Source organism: Heterodontus francisci, chromosome 37 (assembly GCF_036365525.1).
Source record: "Heterodontus francisci isolate sHetFra1 chromosome 37, sHetFra1.hap1, whole genome shotgun sequence".
NCBI lineage: Eukaryota > Metazoa > Chordata > Chondrichthyes > Heterodontiformes > Heterodontidae > Heterodontus > Heterodontus francisci.
Window position 1 is genome coordinate 20179725 of NC_090407.1, and position 23468 is coordinate 20203192.

At 40.1% G+C, this 23468-nt stretch overlaps 1 protein-coding gene across 1 annotated transcript in view; it reads left to right on the forward strand.

Annotated features, from left to right (window-relative positions):
* Nucleotides 1–4065: 4065 nt before the first annotated feature.
* Nucleotides 4066–23468, forward strand: part of LOC137352014 (mucin-3B-like) — a 43393-nt gene continuing 23990 nt past the window's right edge. Inside the window, exon 1 of the mRNA XM_068016991.1 lies at nt 4066–23392. Coding sequence (XP_067873092.1) covers nt 4066–23392 — 19327 coding nt within the window. The remainder of the gene's footprint in view (nt 23393–23468) is intronic.

Sequence of the window (23468 nt, forward strand, 5' to 3'; positions counted from 1 at the left end):
CAGTTGCCTAACATTACAGATCAGTTGCCTAACACTACAGATCAGTTGCCTAACATTACAGATCAGTTGCCTAACACTACAGATCAGTTGCACAACACTGCAGAACAGTTGCTTAACACTACAGAACTGTTGCCGAACACTACAGATCAGTTGCCTAACACTACAGAACAGTTGCCTAACACTACAGAACAGTTGCCTAACACTACAGAACAGTTGCCTAACACTACAGATCAGTTGCCTAACACTACAGATCAGTTGCCTAACACTGCAGAACAGTTGCTTAACACTACAGAACTCTTGCCTAACACTACAGAACAGTTGCCTAACACTACAGATCAGTTCCCTAACACTACAGATCAGTTGCCGAACACTACAGAACAGTTGCCTAACACTACAGATCAGTTGCCTAACACTACAGAACAGTTGCTTAACACTACAGAACAGTTGCCTAACACTACAGATCAGTTGCCTAACACTACAGATCAGTTGCCTAACACTGCAGAACAGTTGCTTAACACTACAGAACTCTTGCCTAACACTACAGAACAGTTGCCTAACACTACAGATCAGTTCCCTAACACTACAGATCAGTTGCCGAACACTGCAGAACAGTTGCCTAACACTGCAGATCAGTTGCCTAACACTACAGAGCAGTTGCCTAACACTACAGAACAGTTGACTAACACGACAGAACAGTTGTCTAACACTACAGAACAGTTGCCTAACACTACAGAACAGTTGCCTAACGCTACAGAACAGTTGCCTAACACTACAGATCAGTTGCCTATCACTGCAGATCAGTTGCCTCACACTCGAGATCAGTTCCCTAACACTACAGAACAGTTGCCTAACACTACAAATCAGTTGCCTAACACTACAGATCAGTTGCCTAACACTACAGATCAGTTGCCTAACACTAGAGAACAGTTCCCTATCACTAGAGATCAGTTCCCTAACACTACAGAACGCTTGCCTAACTCCACAAATCAGTTGCCTAACACTACAGATCAGTTGCCGAACAGTACAGATCAGTTCCCTAACACTACAAATCAGTTGCCTAACACTACAGAACAGTTGCTTAACACTAGAGATCAGTTCCCTAACACTACAGAACAGTTGCCGAACAGTACAGAACAGTTGCCTAACACTACAGAACAGTTGCCTAACACTACAGAACAGTTGCCTGACTCTACAGAACATTCACCTCACACTACAGAACAGTTCCCTAACACTACAAACCAGTTGCCTAACTCTGCAGAACAGTTCCCTAACACTACAGATCAGTTGCCTAACATTACAGAACAGTTGCCTAACACTACAGAACAATTGCCTAACACTACAGATCAGTTGCCTAACACTACAGATCAGTTGCCTAACACTACACAACATTTGCCTAACACTGGAGATCAGTTCCCTAACACTACAGAACAGTTGCCGAACAGTACAGAACAGTTGCCTAACACTACAGAACAGTTGCCTAACACTACAGAACAGTTGCCTAACACTAGAGATCATTTCCCTAACACTACAGAACAGTTGCCTAACACTACAAATCATGTGCCTAACACTACAGATCAGTTGCCTAACACTAGAGATCAGTTGCCTAACACTACAGAACAGTTGCCTAACACTACAAATCAGCTGCCTAACACGACAGATCAGTTCCCTAACACTACAAATCAGTTCCCTAATATTGCAGATCAATTGCCTAACACTACACATCAGTTGCCTGACTCTACAGAACATTCACCTCACACTACAGAACAGTTGCCTAACACTACAGATCAGTTGCCTCACACTACAGAACAGTTGCCTAACACTATAGAACAGTTGCCTAACACTACAGATCAGTTCCCTAACACTACAGAACAGTTGCCTAACACTACAAATCAATTGCCTGACACTACCGAACAGTTGCCTAACACGAGAGATCAGTTCCCTAACACTACCGAACAGTTGCCTAACACTACAAATCAGTTGCCTAACACTACAGAACAGTTGCCTAACACGACAGAACAGTTGCCTAACACTACGGAACAGTTGCCTAACACTACAAAACAGTTGCCTAACACTACAGAGCAGTCACCTAACATCACAGAACAGGTCCCTGACAATACAGAAAATTCATCTAATGATGTGAAGGCCCATCTTTTGCATTCCACTCAATTTTCTACTGAGGTATTTGATGTTGCTCAATCACATGCAACACTTATTCCAACATTCACCTATACATCTTCCTCTTTGAAAAATACCTTATTCCATCTTAAAGCAGAGCAATCCTCTTCTCCCAGTTCAGAGAAAATAGCATCTTCCACTCTTACTTTCATTCTCAAGGGAGAGCCTTCTACAAGATCTGTTTCACCTTCTCTCTCACAAATGTCAAATATCCTACCACAATCGGCATTTCGATCAAAAAACACAACAACTACAAGCACTCAATCATCTGATAATACACATGTCAAACCTTCAGCCACAGTTTCTTCTATGGAGACACTCACTCCATCAGATTCATATCAGACTACACCAAAGAAAGACTCATCTTTAAAGGAATCAACATCAGACATAATACGTACAGTAACTCATCATATTCCTCTGTCCTCAAAAGGATCAATGACTACTTCATTTATTCAATTGCCTCACAGTATGGCAGTCCAAATAGAATCCTCAATTGCTTCAGATAACTCATCACAAACCCTTTCAACTTCCATGCATGTGCCTTCCTTTCCAGAAAGTACCTCATCCTATCCAATTTCAGAGACGTCTTCCCATCATTCTGACAGAACACAGCAATTAACGCTGTCCACTATTTTACCCATTATCAATAAAGAACCTTCTCTTATATCAATTTCACAATTTAACCCATCAGTGTCAAGTACTACATCAGAGTCAAAATTAATATCAGAAGAAATTACCATGCCAATTACTCAGTCAATTCACAGCACAGTAATCCCTAGCTCCCGTTCCACTTCAGAGTCATCAACTGTAACAGAAACATTATCACAAAAGCTTTCAAACTCTATTCAAATAACTTCATCTCCACAAAATAGGTTCTACCAAATTACATCAGTAGTGCCTCCATCACTGAGACCTGACACAATACAGCAAATAATCTTATCCAACCATTCATCTATTTTATATTCAGAACCTGCAGCATCATCAGTTTCACATTCCACCTCTCAAGTTTCAACAACAAGCTCACAATTAACATTAACTTCAGGTGAATCAGTGATCCAGTCTATTCCGTCAAAGACAACTTTTTCTCCAACTTTTGAGGCAACACAAAAATCAGCCTCATCTACTTCTCCATCTCATGTCAGTACAGAACCTTCTACAATGTCAGTTCCACAGTCTCCCTCTTCAGTGCCATCTACCACTGTGCCATCAGATGAAACAATCATTGCAACAATACAGACATCCACAGTTACAGATACTTCAGCACAAATTCCTTCAAATTCCACACATCTATCTCTGTTTCAAGAAGGTGCCTCTTCCTATGGTACATCAAAAATCTCCTCCACTCCTGAGATATCAAAACAAGTAACCTTATCCACCATTTCCTCCATGGTTACTGAACAACCATCTACAAAACCTTTTGGTCATTCCACTACACAGGTATCCCACATCACAGCACAATTGGCATTAGCAACTGAAGAAACAGCAACACTCATAAGTAGTCTATCATCTAATGGGTCAGAAATAAGTTCAAGTGCAGTAGTCCCCTCAGCTGAGATAAACAGCACACATCAGCCCTATCTTACAACTTACCCAATGAAAACATCTTCCACAGCCCAATCAGCATCATACAAAAGTACAATTACTCACACTGTTCCACTGTCTACACATTTTACTTCTTCCACACATTTTACATTGAAGTCATCAACATTCCCAGAGATGTCAGTTGAAAATATCACTGCATCTAAGTCACATTTGTTCACTACACCAATGGAAATCTCCTCTATGATGCAATCATCATCATACGAAACAAGAACCACAGACAACATTACCCTTGCATCTCAGGCAAGTGTAGGCTCTGCTACAATCTATAGCTCATCAGAATCATCAATCATGTCGGAGGGATCATCTTCCCACAGTACAATACAATCACCAATAAAGTCAACAATGACAGCAGTAATGTCAGAAGAAACGACAAACTTCTCAACCACTCAGTCCTTTCTTAGGACAGAAGGAAGTTCACCTGTTGCAGTCTCCGCAGTTCAGATCAGTAGCTCGCACCAGCCAGATGTAACCTCTTCTCCAACAGGAATCTCATCTCCAGCAAAATCAATATCATACCACATAAATACTATTCCTCACACTGTTCCTATGTCTCAGGACCCTACAAGCTCTAATTCTTTGACACGTTCCACACTAGAGTCAACAACTATCCTTGAAACTTCTTCACAAAACGTTCCAACCACTATACATGCTTCAGCCTCTCCAGAAATCAATGCCATGTCCTATTTTACATCAGAATCATCTACTGTGCCCCTTTCTGAGAAAATGCAAGGATCAATCTTATCCAATGTTTCATCCACTCTCAGTAAACCACTTTCCACAAGGCCTCTTCCACATTCCATTGTACAAATATCAAATTCCACACCACAATTGCCACTTACATTAACCAAAATAACAATGGTCACTCATTCTTCTCCTAGCACAGAGTTACACATTCCAACTAGAGCAGTCCCTTCCCTGGAAACTATCAGCTTATCTAAACCATATGTGCTCTCTTCATTGACAGAATCAGCGCCATATTTAACAAACAGAATAACCTCTCCCAAATCTCAGGAAACAACAATGTTTCCTTCTTCTTTGACAGGTTCCATATCAGAATCAACAGATCCAGGGATTTCTCCAGCTTTTCATTCTACAAAATTTCCTTCAAGTTCAATTCATCAGTCTTCCTCTAAAGAAAGTACCTCTTCCTATAATACATCAAAGACAGTTTCTCCTCCTTCTGAAATATCAGTAAAATTAACCTTTCCTTTAACTTCATCTACAGTTGCTAAACAACATTCAGCAACATCTGTTTCTCATTCTACCACACAAATGTCCCATGCAACACCACAAATGGAATCAACATCAGAAGAAACATCAGATATAAATTCAAATGTAGCAGTCTCCTTGGCTGAGACAAACAACCCACGTCAGTTGCATATACAAACCTACCAAACAGGAATCTCTTCTTCTTCTACACGTTCGACATTAGATTCATCAGCTGTTCCAGAGATGTCCATGGGGACCATTACTGTAGCTCAGTCATATTTGTCAACTACACCAATGAAAAATTCCTCTATAATTCAATCAATGTCACATGAAACAAGTACTACAGAGCATACTGCTCCTGTTTTTCAGGGGACAGTTGCCTCTGCTTCTTCAGTCCACTATCCATCAAGATCATCAACTATCCAAGAGACTTTCTCACAATTAGTATCACATGAAACAAATACAATAACTAGCAGAGGCCCTGTAACTCAGAAAAGTATAAGCTTTGCTTCTCCACCGATTCCAGGGACATCCCCAAAGATTTATTCAACTTTCACACAGGTATCTTCCTCTTCAGAAAGTGTACCTTCCCATTTTGTGTCACACACTCTTGAGAGCACCAAACAATTGACAGTCCCTACCATTTCATCCACTCCCACTCAACAACCTTTAACAATATCTGTATCTCCTTCTAATCCACAAGAGTCTCACACAATACCACAAATGGCATTTATATCTGAAGAAACATCAATTTTCTCAATCAGTAAGGAACCTTATACAACAGAAGTAAGTTCACCTGTTTCCATGTCCTCAACTGAGATAAGCAGCATTCCACTGCAGCCACACATGACAACTTCCTCAATGGAAGGCTCATCTTCAGCACAATCAACATATTCCGAAATAAATGCAATTGCTCATAATGCCTCTCCATCTCAAGAGATTACAAATGCCATTTCTTCCACACTTGAGCCATCAGCTATCCTTAGAACTTCATCACCAACATTTTCTGCTTTGGCATATTTACCATTTTCTCCCAAAACCAGTACCTCCTTATTCTTGACTGCGCATACACTTCCTTTTCCCATTCCTGATAGAACACAAGAATCAACTTCTTCCATTCTCGGCAAAATGCCTTTTACAAGTTCATATTTAACTTCAGAAGTAACAAATACCACGCCATTGAGAATTCCATCAGAACATATAACTCAGTCAGTCATTTATTTATCTCCTAGCTCAAAAATCCACAGTTCATCTACTACAGCCTCTCCTATGCTGCGTGACACTTTATCTCAATCATATCTGTCCACTATACCAATAGAAGCCACCTCATTAACCGAACTATCATTTAAAACAAGTAATGCAACTGTAACTCAGGAGACAAGCTCTGTCTCTTCAATCAATTCCACGAAGGACTCATCAATTAACCCTGACACCGCATCATCAAACCTTCCAATATACATAAACTCCATCTTGGAAAATAGCTTATCTAATTTTACATCAAACACATCTTCGTCAACTTCAGAGATGCCACAATTAACCTTATCTACTGTTTCACCCACTTTCATGGTACAACCTTCTTCAAAATTTGTTTCTCATTCTACCACACAAATGTCCCATACTGCACCACAATCACAACTAACACCTAAAGAAACATCAACTTTCTCAATCACTCATTCATTTTACAGAACAAAATTAAGCTCATCTGTTGCAGTCTCTTCAGTTCATAGAACTAGCTCATATCAATCAGATGTAACTATTTCTCCATTGGAAAGTTTCTCTTCTTCACAATTGACATCATCAGAAACCCATAATCAAAGAATCAATAGCACAATTATCCCAAGGATTTTACAAAAAGTATTTTCAACTTTCTCCCCTAAATCTACATTTCCAGAAGCTTCCTCCTTTTCTGCTGCATCAAAGTCATCTTACTCACAAGCTCCTGACATAACAGAGCAAACAACCTTATCCAGAATTTTACTCACTGTGGGAAAAGGGCCTTCAAAAACCTCAATTTTAAATGCCATCTTTCTGCCAATGACCGCCACTCCATGGTCAAAATTAATATCTGGAGAAACAATGGCAAGGTCATTTGCTCAGATATCTCACAGTAGCAAAATACAAAATTCTTCGGTTTCTCCAACTGATGCTATTCACTCAGGTGTAACATTCTCCTCAACCAAATCTAATTCTTACAAAACCAGAAAACTCATTCATACTCCTCAAGTATCTCAGCACTCTGTAAGATCAAAATCATCTAACGATACCAAAGCTGCGTCGTCAACTGCTCAACACGCTTCATTGCAAACACATTCAATAACACCAAATACAGTTCCAATCTTAGCGTCTTCATCAATTAGCAGTTCTAACCAAACACTACAATTGACTGTAACCTCTGTTTCATCCACAGTTATTGAAGCCTCCTCAACAGAATATACGATAAGTAAAGTCTCTAACGATTTGACTACAATGCCTACTTATATAAAAGTGTCATCTACATCAGAAGCTCATCCAACAATAACAGAAGTATCATCAACAACTGAGTCTCCATCAAAAACACACCGATCAACGACACAAGAATCTGTGATAACTGAATCTTCATCAGAAACCCATACAATAAGAGCACAATCATCATCAATAACAAAGACTTCATCAGTAAACCAAACAACAACACAAGTATCGTTGATAACTGAGTCCTCCTCAGAATCCCAACCAATGATGACAGAATTATCATCAATAACTGGGACCTCATCAAAAACACAGAAACCAACACAAAAATCATCAATAACTGAGTCTCCATCAGAAACCCACCCAACAACAACTGAAATATCATTGATAACTGAATCGTCATCGGGAAAACATCCTACAATGACACACGTATCATCATTACCTGAGACTTCATCTGTAAGCCATTCAAGTAAAACACAGGTATCACCATTAACTGAGAGATCATCAGCAACACAAACAACAACACCAATATCATCAATAACGGAGTCTTCATCACAAACCCACTTAACAATGACACAAGTAGCTTTGATAACTGAATCTTCAGCAGAATCCCATCCAACAATGACACAATTATCATCAATAACTGGAACATCATCAGGAGCACAAATATCCACACAACTATCAGCAAAAACTGAACCTTCTTCAGAAACCCAACCAACAACTACACGAGTATCATTAAGGACTGAATCTTCCTCAGAAAACCAACCAACAATGTCACAAGCATCATCAAGGATTGGGACTTCAGGTGAAACCAAGACTATGGTAACGCAGTTTTCACCTGTGACTGAGACCACGTCAGAGATCCACCCAACAACAACGCAAATATCATTGATAACTGAATCATCATCGGGAAAACATCCAACAATGACACACGTTTCAGCATTACCTGAGTCTTCATCCATAAGCCATTCAAGGAAAACACAGGTATCACCATTAACTGAGAGATCATCGGCAACGCAAACACCAACACTAGTATCATCAACAAGTGAGACACAATCAGTAACAAAAAAACCAACAAAGCTCTCATCAGTTACTGCGTTTACATCACAAACCCACCCAACAACGACACAAGTATCCTTGACAACTGAAACCTCAGCAGAAACCCTTCCAACAATGGCACATTTATCATCAGCAACTGGGTCATCATCAGTAGCACAGACATCCACACGACTATCAGCAATAACTGTGTCTCCTTCAGAAGTGCACCCGACAACCACACAAGTATCAGTGATAACTGAATCGTCATCAGAAAGCCAGTCAACGATAAAACAGGTATCATCATTAACTGAGACACCATCAGTAACACAAACACCAACACAAGTCTCATCAATTACTGAGTCTCCATCAAAAACCCAACCAATAATGTCACAAGGATCATTGAGAACTGAATCTTACTCAGAAAACCAACCAACAATGTCACTAGTATCATCAAGAATTGAGACTTCAGCTGAAACCAAAACTATGGTAACACAGTTTTCACCTGTGACTGAGACTTCATCAGAAACACATCCAAAACCAAAAGTATCATTGATAACTGAAACTTCATCAGAAACCCATCCAACAACAACAAAAGCAACTTTGAATACTGAGTCTTCATCAGAAACCAGATCAACAATGACACAAGGGTTATCAATAACTGAGGCTTCATCAGTAACACAATCACCAACACACGTATCATTGATACCTGAGACTTCATCAGAAACAAATCCAATAACAACAAAAGTAATTTTGAGTACTGAGTCTTCATCAGAAACCAAATCAACAACCACTCAAGGATCATTGAGAACTGAATCTTCCTCAGTAAACCAACCAACAATGTCACAGGTATCATCAAGAATTGAGACTTCAGCTGAAACCAAGACTACGGTAACACAGTTTTCACCTGTGACTGAGACTTCATCAGAAACACATCCAAAAACAAAAGTATCATTGATAACTGAAACCTCATCAGAAACCCATCCAACAACAACAAAAGCAACTTTGAATACTGAGTCTTCATCGGAAACCAGATCAACAATGACACAAGGGTCATCAATAACTGAGACTTCATCAGTAACACAATCACCAACACACGTATCATTGATACCTGAGTCTTCATCAGAACCACATCCAACGACAGCAAAAGCCTCATTGAGAACTGAATCCACATCAGAATCCCAACCAACAGCTCAAGTATCACGAATTACCATGTCTTCATCAGCATCTCAACCAACAAATACACAAATATCATCTGTAACTGAATCGACATCAAAAACCCATCCAGAAACAACACAAGTCGCATTGGTAACTGAGTCTCCATCAGAAATCCATCCAGCAACCACACAAGTGTCATCGATAACTGGGACACCCTCGAAAACACCTCCAACAACAGCACAAGTGTCATCGATAACTGGGACACCCTCGAAAACACCTCCAACTACAGCACATGTGTCATCGATAGCTCAGTCTTCTTCAGTACCTTATCCAACAGTACAAGTGTCATCTACATCAGAAGCTCATCCAACAATAACACAAGTATCATCAATAACTGAGTCTCCATCAAAAGCACACCGAACAACCACACAAGAATCACTGATAACTGAATCTTCATCAGAAACCCATCTAACAAGAGCACAATCATCATCAATAACTGAGACTTCATCAGTAAACCAAACAACACAAGTGTCATCAGTAACTGGATCTCCATCAGAAACCCACCCAACATCCACACAAGTGTCACTGACTGAAACTTCATCAGTACGCCAACCAACAACAACACAAGTATCATTAATAACTGAGTTCTCCTCAGAATCCCAAGCAACTATGACAGAATTGTCATCAATAACTGAGACTTCATCAGTCATTCAAACTACAACACAAGTGACATCAATAACTGAGTCTCCATCAGAAACCCACCCAACAACATCTCAAGTGTCATTGATAACTGAATCGTCATCGGGAAAACATCCAACAATGACACATGTATCATCATTACCTCAGTCTTCATCCATAAGCAATTCAGTAAAAACACAGGTATCACCATTAACTGAGAGATCATTGGCAACGCAAACACCAACACAAGTCTCATCAACTACTGTGTCTTCATCAGAAACGCAACCAACAATGTCACAAGTATCATCAAGAATTGAGACTTCAGCTGAAACCAAGACGACAGTAACACAGTTTTCACCTGTGACTGAGACTTCATCAAAAACACATCCAATAACAAAAGTATCATTGATAACTAAAACTTCATCTGAAACCCATCCAACAATAACAAAAGTAACTTTGAATACTAAGACTTCATCAGAAACCAGATCAACAACGACACAAGGGTCATCAATAACTGAGACTTCATCAGTGACTCAATCACCAACACAAGTATCATCGATATCTGTGTCTTCATCAGAAACACATCCAACGACAACAAAAGCCTCATTGAGAACTGAATCCACATCAGAATCCCAACCAACAGCTCAAGTATCACGAATTACCATGTCTTCATCAGCATCTCAACCAACAAATACACAAATATCATCTGTAACTGAATCGACATCAAAAACCCATCCAGAAACAACACAAGTCGCATTGGTAACTGAGTCTCCATCAGAAATCCATCCAGCAACCACACAAGTGTCATCGATAACTGGGACACCCTCGAAAACACCTCCAACAACAGCACATGTGTCATCGATAGCTCAGTCCTCTTCAGTACCTTATCCAACAGTACAAGTGTCATCTACATCAGAAGCTCATCCAACAATAACACAAGTATCATCAATAACTAAGTCTCCATCAAAAGCACACCGAACAACCACACAAGAATCACTGATAACTGAATCTTCATCAGAAACCCATCTAACAAGAGCACAATCATCATCAATAACTGAGACTTCATCAGTAAACCAAACAACAACACAAGTGACATCAGTAACTGAGTCTCCATCAGAAACCCATCCAACAACATCTGAAGTGTCATTGATAACTGAATCGTCATCGGGAAAACATCCAACAATGACACACGTATTATCATTACCTGAGTCTTCATCCGCAAGCTATTCAGGAAAAACACAGGTATCATCATTACCTGAGATATCGTCGGCAACGCAAACACCAACACTAGTATCATCAATAAGTGAGACACAATCAGTAACACAAACACCAATACAAGTCTCATCAATTACTGTGTCTTCATCACAAACCCACCCACCAACGACACGAGTTTCTTTGCTACCTGAATCTTCAACAGAAAACCAGCCAACAATGGCACATTTATCATCAACAACTGAGATTTCATCAGTAACCCGTCGAAGAGCACATGCATCATCGATAACTGATTCTTCATCAGCAATGCATCCAACCATGACACAAGTTTCATCGCTAACTGAGACTTCACCAGGAACCCAAACAACAACACAGGTATCATTATTAACTGAGTCCTCATCAGTAACCCATCCAACAGCAATACAAGTGTCATCAATAACTGTGTCTTCATCAGAGACCCCAACAACAACAGCAAAAGTTTCATTGATAACTGGTTCTTCATCAGAAACCCATCCAAAATCAACACAAGCGTCGTTCATAACTCAATCTTTCTCGCAAACCTATCCAACAACTGCACAATTGTCTTCAATAGCTCAGTCTTCACCAGTAATTTATCCAACAGTACAAGTGTCATCGATAATTGCATCAACATCAGAAACCCATCCGACAATGACACAATTATCATCAATATCTGGAACATCATCAGTAGCAGAAACATCCACACAACTATCAGCAATAACTGTGTCTCCTTCAGAAATGCACCCAACAACCACACAAGTATCAGTGATAACTGAATCGTCATCAGAAAACCAGTCAACAATGACACAAGTATCATCATTAACTGAGACACCATCAGTAACACAAACACCAACACAATTCTCATCAACTACTGTGTCTGCATCAGAAACCCAACCAACAACCACACGAGGATCATTGAGAACTGAATCCTCCTCAGAAAACCAACCAACAATGTCACAGGTATCATCAAGAATTGAGACATCAGCTGAAACCAAGACTACGATAATGCAGTTATCGCCTGTGACTGAGACTTCATCAGAAACACATCCAATAACAAAAGTATCATTGATAACTGAAACCTCATCAGAAACCCATCCAACAACAGCAAAAGTAACTTTGAATACTGAGTCTTCATCGGAAACCAGATCAACAATGACAAAAGGGTCATCAAGAACTGAGACTTCATCAGTAACACAATCGCCAACACAAGTATCATCGATAAATGAGTCTTCATCACAAACACATCAAACGACAACAAAAGCGTCATTGAGATCTAAATCTACATCAGAATCCCAACCAATAACACAAGAATCACTAATAACTGTGTCTTCCTCAGAATCCCAAGCAACTATGACAGAATTATCATCAATAACTGAGACTTCATCAGTAACACAATCGCCAACAGAAGCATCATCGATAAATGAGTCTTCATCACAATCACATCAAACGACAATAAAAGTGTCATTGAGATCTAAATCTACATCAGAATCCCAGCCAATAACACAAGAATCACTAATAACTGTGTCTTCCTCAGAATCCCAAGCAACTATGACAGAATTATCATCAATAACTGAGACTTCATCAGTAAACCAAACAACACAAGTGTCATCTGTAACTGAGTCTCCATCAGAAACCCACCCAACAGCAACTCAAATATCATCGATAACTGAAGCGTCATCGGGAGAGCATCCAACAATGTCACACGTTTCATCATTACCTGAGTCTTCATCCGTAAGCCATTCAACTAAAACACAGATATCACCATTAACTGAGCGATCGTCGGCAACACAAACACCAACACTAGTATCATCAATAACTGAGACACAATCAGTAACAGAAACAGCAACACAAGTCTCACCAATTACTGCGTTTTCATCACAAACCCACCCAACAACGTCACAAGAATCCTTGATAACTGAATCTTCAACAGAAGCCCATCCAACAATGGCTCATTTATCATCAATAACTGGGTCATCATCAGTAGCACAAATATCCACACGACTATCATCTGTAACATTGTCTCCTTCAGAAATGCACCCAACAACCACCCAAGTCTCATCAATTACTGAGTCTCCATCAAAAAGCCAACCATCAACCAAACAAGGATCATTGAGAACTGAATCTTCTTCAGAAAACCAACCAACAATGTCACAAGTATCATCAAGATTTGAAACTTCAGCTGAAACCAAAAGTACGGTAACACAGTTGTCACCTGTGACTGACAGTTCATCAAAAACACATCCAAGAACAAAAGTATCATTGATAACTGAAACTTCATCAGAAACCCTTCCAATAACAACAAAAGTAACTTTGAATACTGAGTCTTCATCAGAAACCAGATCAACAATGAGACAAGGGTCATCAAGAACTGAGACTTCATCAGCGACTCAATCACCAACACAAGTATCATCGATACCTGAGTCTTCATCAGAAACACATCGAACGACAACAAAAGCAACATTGATATCTGAATCCACATCAGAATCCCAACCAACAGCGCAAGTATCATTAGTAACCATGTCTTCATCAGCATCTCATCCAACAAATACACAAATATCATCTGCAACTGAATCGACATCAAAAACCAATCCAGAAACAATACAAGTGTCATCGAAAACTGGGACACCCTCGAAAACACCTCCAACTACAGCACATGTGTCATCGATAGCTCAGTCTTCTTCAGTACCTTATCCAACAGTACAAGTGTCATCTACATCAGAAGCTCATCCAACAATAACACAAGTATCATCAATAACTGAGTCTCCATCAAAAACACACCGAACAACCACACAAGAATCACTGATAACTGATTCTTCATCAGAAACCCATCTAACAAGGGCACAATCATCATTAATAACTGAGACTTCATCAGTAAACCAAAAAACAACACAAGTGTCATCAGTAACTGGATCTCCATCAGAAACCCACCCAAAATCCACACAAGTGTCACTGACAGAAACTTCATCAGTACGCCAACCAACAACAACACAAGTATCATTAATAACTGTGTCCTCCTCAGAATCCCAAGCAACTATGACAGAATTGTCATCAATAACTGAGACTTCATCAGTCATTCAAACAACAACACAAGTGACATCAGTAACTGAGTCTCCATCAGAAACCCACCCAACAACATCTCAAGTGTCATTGATAACTGAATCGTCATCGGGAAAACATCCAACAATGACACACGTATCATCATTACCTGAGAGATCGTCGGCAACGCAAACACCAACACTAGTGTCATCAATAAGTGAGACACAATCAGTAACACAAACACCAATACAAGTCTCATCAGTTACTGAGTCTTCATCACAAACCCAACCAACAACAACACGTGTTACTTTGATACCTGAATCTTCAACAGAAAACCAGCCAACAATGGCACATTTATCATCAACAACTGAGATTTCATCAGTAACCCGTCGAAGAGCACATGCATCATCGATAACTGATTCTTCATCAGCAATGCATCCACCCATGACACAAGTTTCATCGCTAACTGAGACTTCACCAGGAACCCAAACACCAACACAGGTATCATTATTAACTGAGTCCTCATCAGTAACCCATCCAACAGCAATACAAGTGTCATCAGTAACTGTGTCTTCATCAGAGACCCAACCAACAACAGCAAAAGTTTCATTGATAACTGGTTCTTCATCAGAAACCCATCCAAAATCAACACAAGTGTCATTGATAACTCAATCTTTCTCGCAAGCCCATCCTACAGCAGCACAATTGTCTTCAATAGCTCAGTCTTCAGCAGTAATTTATCCAACAGTACAAGTGTCATCGATAATTGCATCAACATCAGAAACCCATCCGACAATGACAGAATTATCATCAAGATCTGGGACATCATCAGTAGCACAAACATCCACACAACCATCAGCAATAACTGTGTCTCCTTCAGAAACGCACCCAACAACCACACAAGTATCATTGATAACTGAATTGTCATCAGAAAACCAGTCAACGATGACACAAGTATCATCATTAACTGAGACACCATCAGTAACACAAACACCAACACAATTCTCATCAACTACTGTGTCTGCATCAGAAACCCAACCAACAACCACACGAGGATCATTGAGAACTGAATCCTCCTCAGAAAACCAACCAACAATGTCACAGGTATCATCAAGAATTGAGACATCAGCTGAAACCAAGACTACGATAATGCAGTTATCGCCTGTGACTGAGACTTCATCAGAAACACATCCAATAACAAAAGTATCATTGATAACTGAAACCTCATCAGAAACCCATCCAACAACAACAAAAGTAACTTTGAATACTGAGTCTTCATCGGAAACCAGATCAACAATGACACAAGGGTCATCAAGAACTGAGACTTCATCAGTAACACAATCACCAACACACGTATCATCGATAAATGAGTCTTCATCACAAACACATCAAACGACAACAAAAGCGTCATTGAGATCTAAATCTACATCAGAATCCCAACCAATAACACAAGTATCATTAGTTACCATGTCTTCATCAGCATCTCAACCAACAAATCCACAAATCTCATCTGTAACTGAATCGACATCAAAAACCAATCCACAAACAACACAAGTCTCATTGATAACTGAGTCTCCATCAGAAATCCATCCAGCAACCACACAAGTGTCATCGATAACTGGGACACCCTCGAAAACACATCCAACAACAGCACATGTGTCATCGATAACTGGGACACCCTCGAAAACACCTCCAACTACAGCACATGTGTCATCGATAGCTCAGTCTTCTTCAGTACCTTATCCAACAGTACAAGTGTCATCTACATCAGAAGCTCATCCAACAATAACACAAGTATCATCAATAACTGAGTCTCCATCAAAAGCACACCGAACAACCACACAAGAATCACTGATAACTGAATCTTCATCAGAAACCCATCTAACAAGGGCACAATCATCATCAATAACTGAGACTTCATCAGTAAACCAAAAAACAACACAAGTGTCATCAGTAACTGGATCTCCATCAGAAACCCACCCAACATCCACACAAGTGTCACTGACTGAAACTTCATCAGGACGCCAACCAACAACAACACAAGTATCATTAATAACTGAGTCCTCCTCAGAATCCCAAGCAACTATGACAGAATTGTCATCAATAACTGAGACTTCATCAGTCATTCAAACAACAACACAAGTGACATCAGTAACTGAGTCTCCATCAGAAACCCACCCAACAACATCTCAAGTGTCATTGATAACTGAATCGTCATCGGGAAAACATCCAACAATGACACACGTATCATCATTACCTGAGAGATCGTCGGCAACGCAAACACCAACACTAGTGTCATCAATAAGTGAGACACAATCAGTAACACAAACACCAATACAAGTCTCATCAGTTACTGAGTCTTCATCACAAACCCAACCAACAACAACACGTGTTACTTTGATACCTGAATCTTCAACAGAAAACCAGCCAACAATGGCACATTTATCATCAACAACTGAGATTTCATCAGTAACCCGTCGAAGAGCACATGCATCATCGATAACTGATTCTTCATCAGCAATGCATCCACCCATGACACAAGTTTCATCGCTAACTGAGACTTCACCAGGAACCCAAACACCAACACAGGTATCATTATTAACTGAGTCCTCATCAGTAACCCATCCAACAGCAATACAAGTGTCATCAGTAACTGTGTCTTCATCAGAGACCCAACCAACAACAGCAAAAGTTTCATTGATAACTGGTTCTTCATCAGAAACCCATCCAAAATCAACACAAGTGTCATTGATAACTCAATCTTTCTCGCAAGCCCATCCTACAGCAGCACAATTGTCTTCAATAGCTCAGTCTTCAGCAGTAATTTATCCAACAGTACAAGTGTCATCGATAATTGCATCAACATCAGAAACCCATCCGACAATGACAGAATTATCATCAAGATCTGGGACATCATCAGTAGCACAAACATCCACACAACCATCAGCAATAACTGTGTCTCCTTCAGAAACGCACCCAACAACCACACAAGAATCACTGATAACTGAATCTTCATCAGAAACCCATCTAACAAGGGCACAATCATCATCAATAACTGAGACTTCATCAGTAAACCAAAAAACAACACAAGTGTCATCAGTAACTGGATCTCCATCAGAAACCTACCCAACATCCACACAAGTGTCACTGACTGAAACTTCATCAGGACGCCAACCAACAACAACACAAGTATCATTAATAACTGAGTCCTCCTCAGAATCCCAAGCAACTATGACAGAATTGTCATCAATAACTGAGACTTCATCAGTCATTCAAACAACAACACAAGTGACATCAGTAACTGAGTCTCCATCAGAAACCCACCCAACAACATCTCAAGTGTCATTGATAACTGAATCGTCATCGGGAAAACATCCAACAATGACACACGTATCATCATTACCTGAGAGATCGTCGGCAACGCAAACACCAACACTAGTGTCATCAATAAGTGAGACACAATCAGTAACACAAACACCAATACAAGTCTCATCAGTTACTGAGTCTTCATCACAAACCCAACCAACAACAACACGTGTTACTTTGATACCTGAATCTTCAACAGAAAACCAGCCAACAATGGCACATTTATCATCAACAACTGAGATTTCATCAGTAACCCGTCGAAGAGCACATGCATCATCGATAACTGATTCTTCATCAGCAATGCATCCACCCATGACACAAGTTTCATCGCTAACTGAGACTTCACCAGGAACCCAAACACCAACACAGGTATCATTATTAACTGAGTCCTCATCAGTAACCCATCCAACAGCAATACAAGTGTCATCAGTAACTGTGTCTTCATCAGAGACCCAACCAACAACAGCAAAAGTTTCATTGATAACTGGTTCTTCATCAGAAACCCATCCAAAATCAACACAAGTGTCATTGATAACTCAATCTTTCTCGCAAGCCCATCCTACAGCAGCACAATTGTCTTCAATAGCTCAGTCTTCAGCAGTAATTTATCCAACAGTACAAGTGTCATCGATAATTGCATCAACATCAGAAACCCATCCGACAATGACAGAATTATCATCAAGATCTGGGACATCATCAGTAGCACAAACATCCACACAACCATCAGCAATAACTGTGTCTCCTTCAGAAACGCACCCAACAACCACACAAGTATCATTGATAACTGAATCGTCATCAGAAAACCAGTCAACGATGACACAAGTATCATCATTAACTGAGACACCATCAGTAACACAAACACCAACACAATTCTCATCAACTACTGTGTCTGCATCAGAAACCCAACCAACAACCACACGAGGATCATTGAGAACTGAATCCTCCTCAGAAAACCAACCAACAATGTCACAGGTATCATCAAGAATTGAGACATCAGCTGAAACCAAGACTACGATAATGCAGTTATCGCCTGTGACTGAGACTTCATCAGAAACACATCCAATAACAAAAGTATCATTGATAACTGAAACCTCATCAGAAACCCATCCAACAACAACAAAAGTAACTTTGAATACTGAGTCTTCATCGGAAACCAGATCAACAATGACACAAGGGTCATCAAGAACTGAGACTTCATCAGTAACACAATCACCAACACACGTATCATCGATAAATGAGTCTTCATCACAAACACATCAAACGACAACAAAAGCGTCATTGAGATCTAAATCTACATCAGAATCCCAACCAATAACACAAGTATCATTAGTTACCATGTCTTCATCAGCATCTCAACCAACAAATCCACAAATCTCATCTGTAACTGAATCGACATCAAAAACCAATCCACAAACAACACAAGTCTCATTGATAACTGAGTCTCCATCAGAAATCCATCCAGCAACCACACAAGTGTCATCGATAACTGGGACACCCTCGAAAACACATCCAACAACAGCACATGTGTCATCGATAACTGGGACACCCTCGAAAACACCTCCAACTACAGCACATGTGTCATCGATAGCTCAGTCTTCTTCAGTACCTTATCCAACAGTACAAGTGTCATCTACATCAGAAGCTCATCCAACAATAACACAAGTATCATCAATAACTGAGTCTCCATCAAAAGCACACCGAACAACCACACAAGAATCACTGATAACTGAATCTTCATCAGAAACCCATCTAACAAGGGCACAATCATCATCAATAACTGAGACTTCATCAGTAAACCAAAAAACAACACAAGTGTCATCAGTAACTGGATCTCCATCAGAAACCCACCCAACATCCACACAAGTGTCACTGACTGAAACTTCATCAGGACGCCAACCAACAACAACACAAGTATCATTAATAACTGAGTCCTCCTCAGAATCCCAAGCAACTATGACAGAATTGTCATCAATAACTGAGACTTCATCAGTCATTCAAACAACAACACAAGTGACATCAGTAACTGAGTCTCCATCAGAAACCCACCCAACAACATCTCAAGTGTCATTGATAACTGAATCGTCATCGGGAAAACATCCAACAATGACACACGTATCATCATTACCTGAGAGATCGTCGGCAACGCAAACACCAACACTAGTGTCATCAATAAGTGAGACACAATCAGTAACACAAACACCAATACAAGTCTCATCAGTTACTGAGTCTTCATCACAAACCCACCCAACAACAACACGTGTTACTTTGATACCTGAATCTTCAACAGAAAACCAGCCAACAATGGCACATTTATCATCAACAACTGAGATTTCATCAGTAACCCGTCGAAGAGCACATGCATCATCGATAACTGATTCTTCATCAGCAATGCATCCACCCATGACACAAGTTTCATCGCTAACTGAGACTTCACCAGGAACCCAAACACCAACACAGGTATCATTATTAACTGAGTCCTCATCAGTAACCCATCCAACAGCAATACAAGTGTCATCAGTAACTGTGTCTTCATCAGAGACCCAACCAACAACAGCAAAAGTTTCATTGATAACTGGTTCTTCATCAGAAACCCATCCAAAATCAACACAAGTGTCATTGATAACTCAATCTTTCTCGCAAGCCCATCCTACAGCAGCACAATTGTCTTCAATAGCTCAGTCTTCAGCAGTAATTTATCCAACAGTACAAGTGTCATCGATAATTGCATCAACATCAGAAACCCATCCGACAATGACAGAATTATCATCAAGATCTGGGACATCATCAGTAGCACAAACATCCACACAACCATCAGCAATAACTGTGTCTCCTTCAGAAACGCACCCAACAACCACACAAGAATCACTGATAACTGAATCTTCATCAGAAACCCATCTAACAAGGGCACAATCATCATCAATAACTGAGACTTCATCAGTAAACCAAAAAACAACACAAGTGTCATCAGTAACTGGATCTCCATCAGAAACCCACCCAACATCCACACAAGTGTCACTGACTGAAACTTCATCAGGACGCCAACCAACAACAACACAAGTATCATTAATAACTGAGTCCTCCTCAGAATCCCAAGCAACTATGACAGAATTGTCATCAATAACTGAGACTTCATCAGTCATTCAAACAACAACACAAGTGACATCAGTAACTGAGTCTCCATCAGAAACCCACCCAACAACATCTCAAGTGTCATTGATAACTGAATCGTCATCGGGAAAACATCCAACAATGACACACGTATCATCATTACCTGAGAGATCGTCGGCAACGCAAACACCAACACTAGTGTCATCAATAAGTGAGACACAATCAGTAACACAAACACCAATACAAGTCTCATCAGTTACTGAGTCTTCATCACAAACCCACCCAACAACAACACGTGTTACTTTGATACCTGAATCTTCAACAGAAAACCAGCCAACAATGGCACATTTATCATCAACAACTGAGATTTCATCAGTAACCCGTCGAAGAGCACATGCATCATCGATAACTGATTCTTCATCAGCAATGCATCCACCCATGACACAAGTTTCATCGCTAACTGAGACTTCACCAGGAACCCAAACACCAACACAGGTATCATTATTAACTGAGTCCTCATCAGTAACCCATCCAACAGCAATACAAGTGTCATCAGTAACTGTGTCTTCATCAGAGACCCAACCAACAACAGCAAAAGTTTCATTGATAACTGGTTCTTCATCAGAAACCCATCCAAAATCAACACAAGTGTCATTGATAACTCAATCTTTCTCGCAAGCCCATCCTACAGCAGCACAATTGTCTTCAATAGCTCAGTCTTCAGCAGTAATTTATCCAACAGTACAAGTGTCATCGATAATTGCATCAACATCAGAAACCCATCCGACAATGACAGAATTATCATCAAGATCTGGGACATCATCAGTAGCACAAACATCCACACAACCATCAGCAATAACTGTGTCTCCTTCAGAAACGCACCCAACAACCACACAAGTATCAGTGATAACTGAATCGGCATCAGAAAACCAGTCAACGATTACACAAGTATCATCATTAACTGAGACACCATCAGTAACACAAACACCAACACAATTCTCATCAACTACTGTGTCTTCATCAGAAACCCAACCAACAACCACACGAGGATCATTGAGAACTGAATCCTCCTCAGAAAACCAACCAACAATGTCACAGGTATCATCAAGAATTGAGACATCAGCTGAAACCAAGACTACGATAATGCAGTTATCGCCTGTGACTGAGACTTCATCAGAAACACATCCAATAACAACAGTATCATTGATAACTGAAACCTCATCAGAAACCCATCCAACAACAACAAAAGTAACTTTGAATACTGAGTCTTCATCGGAAACCAGATCAACAATGACACAAGGGTCATCAAGAACTGAGACTTCATCAGTAACACAATCGCCAACACAAGTATCATCGATAAATGAGTCTTCATCACAAACACATCAAACGACAACAAAAGCGTCATTGAGATCTAAATCTACATCAGAATCCCAACCAATAACACAAGTATCATTAGTTACCATGTCTTCATCAGCATCTCATCCAACAAATACACAAATATCATCTGTAACTGAATCGACATCAAAAACCAATCCACAAACAACACAAGTCTCATTGGTAACTGAGTCTCCATCAGAAATCCATCCAGCGACCACACAAGTGTCATCGATAACTGGGACACCCTCGAAAACACATCCAACAACAGCACATGTGTCATCGATAACTGGGACACCCTCGAAAACACATCCAACAACAGCACATGTGTCATCGATAACTGGGACACCCTCGAAAACACCTCCAACTGCAGCACATGTGTCATCGATAGCTCAGTCTTCTTCAGTACCTTATCCAACAGTACAAGTGTCATCTACATCAGAAGCTCATCCAACAATAACACAAGTATCATCAATAACTGAGTCTCCATCAAAAGCACACCGAACAACCACACAAGAATCACTGATAACTGATTCTTCATCAGAAACCCATCTAACAAGGGCACAATCATCATCAATAACTGAGACTTCATCAGTAAACCAAAAAACAACACAAGTGTCATCAGTAACTGGATCTCCATCAGAAACCCACCCAACATCCACACAAGTGTCACTGACTGAAACTTCATCAGTACGCCAACCAACAACAACACAAGTATCATTAATAATTGAGTCCTCCTCAGAATCCCAAGCAACTATGACAGAATTGTCATCAATAACTGAGACTTCATCAGTCATTCAAACAACAACACAAGTGACATCAGTAACTGAGTCTCCATCAGAAACCCACCCAACAACATCTCAAGTGTCATTGATAACTGAATCGTCATCGGGAAAACATCCAACAATGACACACGTATCATCATTACCTGAGATATCGTCGGCAACGCAAACACCAACACTAGTGTCATCAATAAGTGAGACACAATCAGTAACACAAACACCAATACAAGTCTCATCAGTTACTGAGTCTTCATCACAAACCCACCCAAC